Source organism: Populus nigra, chromosome 6, assembly GCF_951802175.1.
Source record: "Populus nigra chromosome 6, ddPopNigr1.1, whole genome shotgun sequence".
Lineage (NCBI taxonomy): Eukaryota > Viridiplantae > Streptophyta > Magnoliopsida > Malpighiales > Salicaceae > Populus > Populus nigra.
In genome coordinates, this window is record NC_084857.1 from 21,089,545 (window position 1) to 21,102,185 (window position 12,641).

The 12,641-nt window shown below is 34.6% G+C and overlaps 1 protein-coding gene across 1 annotated transcript; it reads left to right on the forward strand.

Moving 5' to 3' along the window:
- Positions 1-2,189: 2,189 nt before the first annotated feature.
- On the forward strand, positions 2,190-3,029 carry LOC133695813 (wound-responsive protein GWIN3-like). Its single transcript, XM_062117764.1, has one exon. It carries the CDS (start codon positions 2,228-2,230, stop codon positions 2,834-2,836), a length of 609 nt encoding a protein of 202 aa, XP_061973748.1. The 5' UTR covers positions 2,190-2,227; the 3' UTR covers positions 2,837-3,029.
- Positions 3,030-12,641: the final 9,612 nt, after the last annotated feature.

Here is a 12,641-nt window from a genome sequence, read left to right on the forward strand (position 1 = left end):
TTGAAGCATGTAATATCTTTTATTTAATTGGGTTTTGTACCAAAATTTTCATTCATTTGTCACCTCATTTTCAACATATAGTGTTAATCAATTTTCTTTTTTTAATTCACTTAAAGAATTCTTCCATGAACTATTCCTACCATTTATTTATTTCTTATTTTCACATTCTTATGATATTTCTTCACTTGTTTATAATTTGAATACTTCAAATAAGATAAGGAATATCATTTCTCAAACATAAAACAATCAAAACCTCATCCATTTATTTCCTCATCCTTAGTTACAAGTTCATTTCTTCAAACTTATTCAATTTCTTTCTTAATTACTACTTACATTCACTATTTCTATACTATTCTACCTCAATTCCATCATGTTTACTACTTTTCTCATAATCCACAAATTTCTCATAAGAACCCTAATTTAAAGAGTCAAGAATATAAGAAATTAAATCAAATTTAATTGTCATTGTTTGATAACTTGCCAAAAACACTTCATTCAAATAAGAATCTTAATTTTTCATGCTTACCAATCTAAGTTCTCCCAACTTCTCTTCTCCTCCTAGTGTGGCTGACGCTCCTCTTCTTTCTTCTATCCTCCTTCACTTGATTCTTCCTTAATTTAATGTTCTAAGTCTTTCAATCTTACAAGTCTCAAAGCTCTCCCTCACTTTTTCTTGTTTTTCTCTTGATTTATAATGTTTTTCTCTTGCTTTTTTTTTTCCTTTTCCCTTTCTTTCTCTCTTATGGCCGAGCACTTCCCTTGTTAATAACTTATAAATTGTAACAATTTAATTAATTCCATTCATGTCCCTTAATAGTAAATTTTCATGTTTTAGGCATAAAATTCTTGAGTACTGATACAGGTTAGACCACCTTTTTACCCAAGTTATTTTGATTTTCATTAATTTACATCCCAGTAAATTTATTTCATCATAATCTATTTATGTCCGGTCTTTATTCACATTTCTGTATTTTTTATTTTTCAGCTATTTTTGAAATTTTATTTTATTTTTATTTTTAATTTTATTTAATTTTTATTCATTTATTTCCATTAAGGTAATCATTCAAGATAACTACTTATCTTAACATTTATTTTAGTGTCTTATAGTTTTTTTTTATCTGGGGCTTATATACTGGTTGTATAAAGAGAAGGTATTAACATCCCTAATACGCCTTACCTGAGGTAAGCTGCATTATTTTTATTTTGTTTGTGTTTGTTATGGTCTTATGGTGTTTCTATTTCTATCAGTCTATTATACCGGGTTTGGTATGATGAACAAAATATGGTTTTCTAGGTCAAAAACAAACAAAAACCAAAACTTAAAAAAAATTAAACTTGCAAAAAACATAGAAACACAATTTTTTTTTTATCAAAAACGAACTAAAACCTAGAAAACTAAAGAACAAGAAGAACATTCAAAGTAAACACATCAATGTGAATTTCAAATCTTACCAGATACAACAAAATCAAAGCCATAGGCATGATGAGAATCATTCACCGAATCATAATCAAGCTTCCAACATCAATGATTATCACTTAACAATCACGATTTTGTCAAAATAGGTTTCGATGCAAAAACGGAATTCTAAGATCAAAACAAAAAAACAGTTATTGAAGCAAACCAACCTAGATTATTGATTAATCAAGTCTCCCGAAGTGTCTAGTGCAAAGAAAGGACCAAAACGTTTTTTAGAATACTTGGACATGTAATCTCGTTTTAAATGACTACTTCTGGGCTTGACAACTTGAATTTGATTTTGAAGGTTGAATTAATAGTTTTAATTGAAGTTATTCATAGAGCAGACTATTTGTGTGGGTTTTGTTCAATTTTATACATGGTGTTTATTTTTGAGTTGTCAAGTTCACCAATTCTTTTCAAAAAAGTATAGTTTATTTATTTAAATTTAAGATATTTAAAATTTTAAGTTCATTGATCAGATCAATTTTAAGCACGAGTAAAACACTTTTGTGGGATAAATCAAGTAAGCAAGAGGCAAGAGCTCAAAACCTACACGCCAACTCTTTGCTAAAGGACTATAATTTGTAGATTTGTCGAAGGTCGGCACGAGTAAAACACTATAATTTATATTTTTGTGGACTTTTTTAATTAATTGTAACAAATAATCCAAATGCTTGCTCCATATAAATATATGCTCTCCATGCGTTGTTTCAACACAAAATCAACAAGACACAATATTGAGATAACTAATACTCATATTCAACAAATATGAAGATCACTAAAGTTCTAGGGCTCTCTTTCCTTCTCTTTGCCTTCATAGGAACTTCATTTCCAGAGGCAGTTCATGCCAAAGATCCTGCAGCAGTGCTCGATGTCTTCGGTCATGAGGTGCAAGCTGGTGCTCGTTATTTAATCGTAGCCCCCTCGACTGACAATACAACAACTCTTGCAGTCACTATCAATGGCCAGGTCTTATGCAATTCAGATGTTATACTTTCCACATTGAACGAGAGCCTCCCAATAACATTTTCACCAGTTATACAATCCACCGATAGTGTCATCCGCGAAGGAACTCATCTAAATGTGAACTTTGCAGGGCCAAGTGCCATGTGCGCAATGGCAGGCGTGACACCCATGTGGAAAATCCGATTCAGTACAACACTGAAAGGATACATTGTGACCACTGGAGGTGTTGATAGATTGAATCGGTTTAAGATCACCAAGTATGAAGGTGATAATAGTTTTTATCAGCTTTCTTTTTGTCCAATGTCCGAACCCTTCTGTGAATGCTCATGCGTCCCAGTTGGCGTCAACGGTGACAAGAACTTGGTTCCTGGTGCCGGCCCTCTTCTTGTTATGTTTGAACCAGATGAATAGAGAGCACCAAAAATCGAGAATAAAATGGTGTTAGAATGATATTGAGGGAAGTCGATTGCCTATTATCATGTTTGAACCAGAACTATTATCTACTGCAATCCTGTATGAAGGATCTCGACTGCCTACTATCATGTGGTGGGCATAAATAAAACTTAAATAAATAAGAAGCTTTTTAGCTTTGGCTTTTCCTTAATTTTCATGTTGTCTCCGTACACACACACACTCTTCGTTTGTTGCTTGATATTGTCACTAGAAAATCATCTAGTTCTTATAATCAATTGAAAATTCTACGGGCTTCAAACTTGCACAACCTTATATTTTTTTATATTTAATTTTTATCAAATAGAATGGAGTGGTGAGATTCGAACTGGTAACCGCTTGATCAAGAAGTCTATGATATTATGTCAAAAAATCATTTCAATTCAAAAACTTAAATTGTTAGATAAGACCTGAAAGCTTAATTTTTTATCTACATGCTATTTTTTGTGTTGCCTATTTTAGTGGGTTTTTAGGTCCTATGTATATATTGGGCTTCGTTAATTTCGATATAAAATTCTTTTAATTTTATTGCAATCCGCATATAGGTAAGGCATCTGACAAAATAGGTTTGATAGTAATAAAAAATAAAGGTTGCCACAAATTTTTTATTTCTTATGTGTGATTGGTCAATTAATCAATTTATATTAATATTAACAAATATTAATTTATTTTTTAAATCGACATATTTTTACATACACAAACTAGATTCAGGTTGGGCCAAATTTTCATATTTTTTTTACTGACAATGTTCAATGTTGACATACACAAACTAGTGTCCTGCATCTTTTTAATAATACTTGTAATGGGCAATTCATTATGTTTATGGGAGAAATCTCATGGAATCTATGTGTCTATACACTTATTCCTAGATATAACTTATGAAGTTTGATTTGCCTATTGATTTTAATTCACAATCATAACTACTTGTCAAACACGTATCGAGCCCTATCCATATTAAAGATTTTTTGTTGTGGTTTAGAATAATAGGAGGCTTAACCAATTAATTAGTCAACCTTTCCTGTTTATATATATAACAACATAGGAGTAATAAACCTTTCCTATATATATATATATAAGGCTATAATGTGTAATATCCTATAATACATGTCGCACGTATGCGGCGTCGCGACAATCGTCCACCTTCAAGGAAATGGTGTCTACATGGCAAATATGGAGAGACAAGAAATTCTTGTCTCTTATTAGTAAAATATGGATTGGGAGTTGCCATATAGCATTCTAGTCACTAGAAACCCTAACCAGTCTCAAAGATAGGGTATGGAGACTGGTTGCGTAAAAGGAAGGTATTAGCACCCCAACTACACCTTACTACCTAAGGTTTTGATTGTGTTTTCTAATTGTTGGTCTGTCTAAAGGGTCAAGAAAAGTCTTTTTCTGTAAGGAGATCCTTATCTTATCATTTAAAACCTAACTATTCTATGTCATCAAAAGAAAAAAACTTTTTTAATATCGGGAATACGTTTTACATATAAATTCATAATCCCTGATACTAAAACAACACAAAATAATTTTTTTTTGTTTTTGATATTTTGATCAATGTTCTCCTGACTTTAATAAACTGGTTACTAAAGCCAAAATGAATGCTAAAATATTATTTTTTTTGTATGAAAAACACAATATGATCTTTTAGCTTTGAGACACATGGTCGTATGCACAAAAACATTTTTTCTTTTTTTTCAATTTATTTTTGTATTTTGGAAGTTTTGATAAAAACCGGGTATTTTAATACCGAATTTATATTTTTACGGTATAAAAATACAAACCAATATGAAGTAAAATTTAGTAGAAAAAACATGGGAAAAAAATTTACAATTTTCAAAAAGGAAAATTCTTTTTTTTTTAATTGGGCGGTGGTTGGGGCACGGTGGCTCACGGTGCTTCGCCTTCTTCTTCTTCTCTCTCCCTCCTCTGTTTTTTTTCAATTTTGTTTTTCTCCTTCTTTTTCTTTCCTTTTCTCTCTTCTCTACTCTATTTTTTTTCCTTCTTTTCTTTCGGTCTCCCCCCATTTTTCTTGTGTTCCTTTTTTCTTGTGCTCTCCCTTGTATTTATAGGAAAAACAGGGGAGAGAGAGGTAGGGTCGGCCACTGTGCAGCCGCCCCAAAAACAACCTGAGGGGCACGTTCCCTCCTTTTTCACGGCCCCGTGGTAGGCCACGGGTCAAAGGTTATACACATGGAGTTATGGTCAGCGTCTTTTTGATGTTTTTCGGAGAAAGAGGGAGAGAAAAGTCGATAAAAAAATCTTCTTCTTCCCCTGTCTCGCATGTCCAGGGGAAGAAGAAGACCTATAGTGCCATTCAAAACGGCAGTGTTTGGGTCTCTTTTTTTTTTTTATGTGAACAGTGCATGAAACGATGCCATTTTATTTATAAGGAAAAGGCGGAAAAAACGTGTCCGAGTTCACATTGGTCCTCAATTTGTAATTTGTTCATTCAAGTCCTAAATTGCAATTTTGATTTAAAAATCAATGCAATTGCATCCCTGCCAAAAATAAAACAGCAGCCCTAAAGTTGGCTGCCTTTATCACTTTGGTCCTTGGTCTTGAATTTATGCAATTTGACCCTCAATTGAGAAATAAACTTCTAATTTCTTCAATTTGGCCCCTGCTTTGGTTTTAATTATAGCCCCTCTATTTACGCGCCTTTTCCATTTTGGTCCTTGGTTTCGGATTTCTTCAATTAAGTCCTTAATTTGACCAAATTAACTCTCAAAAATTATATTTTGACCCCGGAACTTGAATTTCTTCCAATTAAAGCCCAAATTAACTCCAAAATCAAATTTGCTTGCAATCAAACCCTCCATAAATTCAATTAAACTTTCAATAAAATTTAATTGAGTCCATAAACATCTGTTTTTAGACTTTTCTTTCTCATATTGAATTTTTTTATCAACAGGGCTCTAATTAGTCAACAAAATACTGTCAAATTTTAATCTTTGTATTTTTGAACCTCCTCAACCAATTTTTAACCATTTTAGGGCGCTTTGGCATCCTTTTTTCATACTTATAATTTTTTATAACATTTTTTTGATTTTTTTTTGTATTTTCTTTTTTTTGAAAAGAGAAAAAATATGAATTGGGGAATAACCCAAAAAAGAGTTATGACAATACACACTCTCAAGTTGAAGGTGGAGGTTCAACTTGAATCTTGAACCTAATGTTACTACGCATTTTTGGGGGCCCATGTAAACAAAAAATTAAAAAAAATAGGGAAAAAGAGAAAATATAAAAAATTGAAAGAAATGTTGGAAGAAAATAAAAAAAAATACGTATCAGTTGAAAAAAACATACGAGAATGCCTAAGAAATTGCCAAAAGACTATTCGAGGAAGATTAAAATTGGATTTGACAGCATATAATTGACTAGTGAGGTCTCCCTATGAACAAAGGAAATTCAATTTGACAAGGAAAATTCAAGCTTGGATGTTTAAGGACTCAATTGAAATTTTTTTAAAAGGTTTAATTGAATTTAATGAGGGTTTAATTGCAAGAAAATTAACCTTTTGAAGTTAATTTAGGCTCTAAATAAAAGAAATAAAAGTTAGGGCTAAATTGCAATTTTTAAAAGTTAAATTAGTCAAATCAGGTGCTTAATTGCATAAATTTCACAATATGATGGGCAATTAGGGACCTAATTGAACAAATAAAAAACTAAGGACCAACTTGTAAGACACAAGACTTTTCAAGTTTGAAATTGGTGAAATCAAGGGTCAAATTTAAGATAATTGAAGGTTTGATGGTCATCTGGTGGTCAAATCAGAAACCAAGGACCAAATTGTAAAAGACGCTCAAATTTGGGGCTGATAATTAAGTTTGACAGGGGTGAAATTGCATGAAATGAAGGGTTCATGATGCAATTATGAGTGAAATTAAAAGAAACTGGAAGAATATGGATTAAATTGAAGTTTGCCAAATCCCAAATTAAAACCCTAATTTGTAGGGTTTAGCTTAGACGACGTGTCGTTCGACTGCTGTGTAACTGTTGGATTGTTTTTTATTATTTAAATGCAATGTTTTAAGTGTATTAACATGATGATTATTGTCTTAATATGTTAAGAGTACACTTTAGTTTGATTTGAAATTTGCCAAATATGGCAGCAAGTTTATGAATTTTTTTCTATGTTGGTTGATTCATGTTTCTAGGTTTCTAAGTTTTGTTTGGTTCTTGTTAAAGTTTTAGGAAGACATTTTGAATCTAAATTGCATGAATATATAGGCTGTTTTAAGTTCATAGCTTTGAAGCTTGGAATCTTTTGCATGATTTTGATGATTTGTTGTTTTTATTAGTTCTTTTTTATCCATATATATTTGGTTATGATAATATGCATTGTTGACAGTGTATGTTGGGTTTTTTAGGCAATCTTAGTTCATGTTCTTCATGTTCATTAGAAGAACAATGTCTTGAGTGCTAGTTTTAGGTCTCATTTTGATTCAATTTTGGTTTCTGCAAGTTTGTATCATTACTAGTAAATAATTTAGGGTTTTCATGAATCAATAACATGTTTTTGTGGGTTTTAATCTTAAGATTTCAATTTTGAACCGAAAATTATTTTTGACAAAAAAAAATTGCAATGTTTGATTAATAATTGAAGCAAAATAACACTTAATTCTTCATCTATGCTTAATTGCGAATAAAACTTTGCATTTTATTGCTTGAAATTTGATCTAGTTTGATGTTCACATTGTTGGGTTTAAGTTTGAGTGTCTTCGTGTTCTTTATTTTTTGTGTTTTGATCTGTTTTGCTTAAAAAAATAATTAGCTTTTATGTTTTTGTAGTGAATATATATAGCAGTGCCTATCTTGAAATAAGATGAGAAATATTCATTATTTTCTTCGAGAATGAGATGAGGAAATATTTGAATTGATGGAATCTTATAAACTATTAAGCACGAGTAAATAAAGTGGTCCAAAAGCTCAAAACCTGAACGACAACTCTTTGCCGCAGGACTATAATTTGTAGTTTTGTACCACAGGTGCACGTATAATTATTATAAAGAATAATCCAAATGTTTGCACTCTTTCAACACATGAACTGGAAGACAAAATATTGGGATAACTAATACTGATCTTAACAATGAAGATCACTAAACTTCTATCAAAACAATAAATTTTTAAATATCGTATAGTTTTTAGTGCAAGAAAATAGGAATATTTTTTTTTTACAATTTATAAAAAAATCTTCATTGTATACTAGGACATGTAATCTCATTTTAAATGACCGATTCCAAGCTTCACAACTTGAGTTTTATTTGGAAGGTTTAATTAGTAGTTTTAATTGAAGTTATTTATAGAATAGACTCTTTTGTTTATTTTCGAGTTGTCAAGCTTGTTAAAGGAAAGCAAATATGTTACAAGATAGTAAATGAAGAAGGAAATCATATCTCTCTGATTGATTGAACGAGATCATAGGATATAAATATAATCAGCTTTTATTGTATGATCTACTTTCCTTGAATAGCAGATTTGTAGTAGCACATACTCTTGTATATATTATTGATTCAAGTCTTCAGAATTCAATATACAAAATACATAATTCTCAAACTTCTTATGGTATCAGAGCATTGCCTTTGGTAACCTATAATGCTTCCGCCACCATAACAAACACAGCCTCAAATACACAGCCCCCTCACAGTAAATTACAAATCTCTCACAAACACCATGACAGAAGCAAGGACGAAGACAGACAAGCATTCCATGGAGTTCTCAGATCCGTATGCAATACACCATACAGACCATACTGGAATTATTCTTGCTTCCAAGCCACTTGATGGAAACAATTATGGGCAATGGAGTCGTGCCATGTGCATGGGTCTCAGCGCAAAGAACAAAACAGGGTTCATTGATGGAACCATTACAGCTCCGTCACCCCTGAATGAAAACTATTCATCTTGGAAAAGATGCAATGATATGGTAACACTGTGGATCGTGAACTCTGTCCACCTAGACATTTCCAACAGCATCATGTACACAGAATCTGTTGCTGCAATTTGGAAAGATCTCAAAGAAAGGTTTTCACAGAACAGTGACTCAAGAATCTATCAGATTCGACAAGAAATTATTGAAAATCGTCAAGGGCAACTCTTGGTTTCCTCTTATTATACCAAGATGAAAGCTTTATGGGATGAGTTGGCATCCTGCCATGATCCACTTGTTTGCACTTGTGCAGGTTTAAAGGGACTCGCTGAACGGGAAGAGAAAGAAAGAGTTATGCAATTCCTAATGGGATTGAATGAATCTTTCTCCACAATACGAGGGTCGATCTTGATGATAAATCCACTCCCTGACACACGACGAGTTCATGGTCTTATTCTCCAACATGAACGACATATGGATGTAGCAAGTCGTCGAGATATAGGGATGAATTCTCATGCAATGCAGGTAAGGCGAAACCCAACATTCCAGTCATTTAATAAACAGAGCACCAACACATCTGCACGTAAACCACTTAAATGCAACTACTGTGATGGAGATGGACACTTGGTAGACCATTGCTATTATATTATTGGGTTTCCAGAAGGACACCGATGGCATGGCAAGAATGTGAAGCCGAGAAATAAGAGATCAATGGCCAATAATACTGAGGTTGTTCACTCTGCTACAAGGGCTGTTCACACTACCATAAATTCCAAGCACAACACTCCAGTTACAGATGGTCCTACATTCACTACCGAGGAGTATAATCAGATCATAGCCATGCTCCGTAGTGGTAATGGACAACCATCTATAAATGCAACAGGTATCTCGCCAAAATGCAATATAGCACAAACAGGTTCTCCTTCAACTCTCTGTTGGATTATTGACAGTGGAGCAACTGATCATATATCGCATTCATCACCAACGCATAACATTGTTAATGCTCAGCATGCATCTGTTGGTTTACCAAATGGGGGACAGACGAAAATAACAAACATTGGTTCTATCAAATTATCACATGAACTATCTCTTGATAAAGTCCTCTATGTACCAACATTTCGTGTCAATTTATTGTCTGTCAGTAAATTAACAAGAGCTTTGCATTGTATGGTAACATTTTATCCGGATTTTTGTATTGTGCAGGACATGGACACGAAGAGGATGATTGGCCTAGGCAAGCATTTTGATGGCCTCTACTACCTTACACCAGGACAAAACCCCCATCTCGCCAACCACATTCACCATACCAATAACTTATGGCATCGACGTCTAGGGCACCTGTCATCTGCACCTTTACTTTCATTAGCAAAAAATAATACTGAAATCATTTTTGATTCCACACATATTTGTGATATTTGTCCTTTGGCAAAGCAAACTGGTTTACCTTTTGGTCGTAGTGAAATAAAAACGTCTGCACCTTTTGATTTAATCCATTGTGATATTTGGGGGCCTCACAAACATCCAACACATTTTGGGGCACAATACTTTCTTACTATTGTAGACGATTATACTCGTTTTACTTGGGTGCATTTTATGAAATTCAAATCTGACACGCAATCAATTTTGAAATCCTTTTTCTTTTGGGTTAAAACACAATTTCAAAAAGACATTAAGATCCTTCGTGCAGATAATGGTAGTGAATTTCTTTCTATGCATTCTTATTTAGACTCGTGTGAGACTTCTTTTCAACATTCTTGTCCTTACACACCACAACAAAATGGGGTTGTGGAACGTAAACATAGGCATCTTTTAAACATTGGTCTTGCTCTTTAATTTCAGGCCAATTTACCTTTAAAGTTTTGGGGGGAAAGTATCCAAACTGCCTGTTACCTTATAAATCATCTTCCCACACCATTACTCTCTCATAAATCATCATACGAGCTTTTGCACAACACACTGCCAATCTATACACACTTACGTGTTTTTGGATGTCTTAATTATGTTACCAACCTCACACCTGTCACTAAGTTTGATGTGCGTGCACGTCGTTGTGTTTTTCTTGGTTATCCCATTGGCCAAAAGGGTTATAAGTTATATGATCTCACCACACATAAATTTTTCACCTCACGAGATGTCATTTTTCATTAGCATATTTTTCCCTACACCTCCCCCACACATGCCACCCAACCTGCCCTGCCACTTGTTTCTCCATCACCCACTCCCACTCCGGATCCTTTTCTCACATACTTTCCTTCCCCACACAACACCGATCCCTCTGATCCCATTTCTCTTCCACTCACGACAACCACCCCCGACACTACCATAACTGACAACACACCCGAAACTACCTTACCTTCTACCATCACTGCACCTTCACCAGAACCTGCTCTTCTTGACAAATCCCCTCACCAAGTTACGCTACGCCAATCCACCCGTTCTTCCAAACCACCAGCTCATTTCAAAGATTATGTGGCTCATCACTCAACTTTGCTCATGTCCAAGGCAACATCCTCGCAGTCCATGTTCAGCACACGACATCCACTCCATCGGTATGTTTCCTATTCACGCTTGTCCCCTCAATACCAATGTTTTCTTGCTCATATCTCCCACTTGGTAGAACCTACTACTTATGAACAGGCTTGTCAAAATCCCCATTGGGTCACTGCTATGCAAACTAAACTCCAAGCTCTCTCAGACAACAATACCTGGAGTTTTGTTCCTCTCCCGCATGGACATTGACCTATCGGTTGCAAATGGGTGCTCAAACTTAAGTATCGATCTGATGGGACTCTTGAACGCCACAAAGCTCGCCTTGTTGCAAAGGGTTTCACCCAACGCGAAGGCATTGACTACAAAGAGACCTTCGCCCCAGTAGCCAAACTCCTTACTGTCCGTTGCCTCTTAGCTGTGGCTGCTGTTCGCAACTGGTCTTTACACCAAATGGATGTTCAAAATGCTTTTCTTCATGGCGAACTCCAAGAGGAAGTTTACATGTTGCCTCCTACAGGTTGTCATCGACAGGGGGAGAACATTGTTTGTCGACTCCACAAATCTTTATATGGGCTTAAGCAGGCATCCAGAAGCTGGTTTAGAGAATTCTCTTCAACAATACAGACCATCGGTTTCTGCCAATCCAAGGCAGACTACTCTTTATTCACTCAAGTTAAAGGGACTTCACTCACTATTGTGCTGTTATATGTTGATGACATGGTGATCACAGGCAACAATGAAGCAGAAATTAAGAACTTGAAAGGTTTTCTTAGTAGCAAATTTTGAATTAAAGATCTCGGACCCCTGAAATATTTCCTTGGAGTTGAAGTCGCACGGTCACAAGCAGGAGTCACCATTTGCCAACGAAAATATACACTGGACATATTGGAGGAGGCTGGCTTACTTGGTGCTAAACCTACAAAGATACCAATGGAGGCAGATTTGGTATTAACACTTGCAGGTAGCAGCCCACTACATGAGCCAGCAAGATATAGACGCCTAGTTGGAAAATTAATTTACTTGACCATCACAAGACCAGAAATTGCATACACTGTCAACACATTAAGCCAGTTCATGCAAGATCCATAGTGACACCATCTTGATGCAGCATATCGACTTCTTTGATATCTCAAAAGGGCTCCTGGACAAGGTTTAATGTTTCCTTCCCATAATGAGCTCCATTTGATTAGTTACTGTGATGCAGATTGAGCGCGATGCCCCACAACACGTCGCTCAGTAACTGGTTATTGTATCTTTCTTGGAAAATCATTGGTGTCATGGAAAAGCAAGAAGCAAATTACAGTTGCCCGGTCATCCGCAGAGGTAGAATATCGGTCTATGGCTGCAGCCACTTGTGAATTGAGTTGGCTATGATTTTTATTAAGAGATTTATGTGTTGAACATCTCC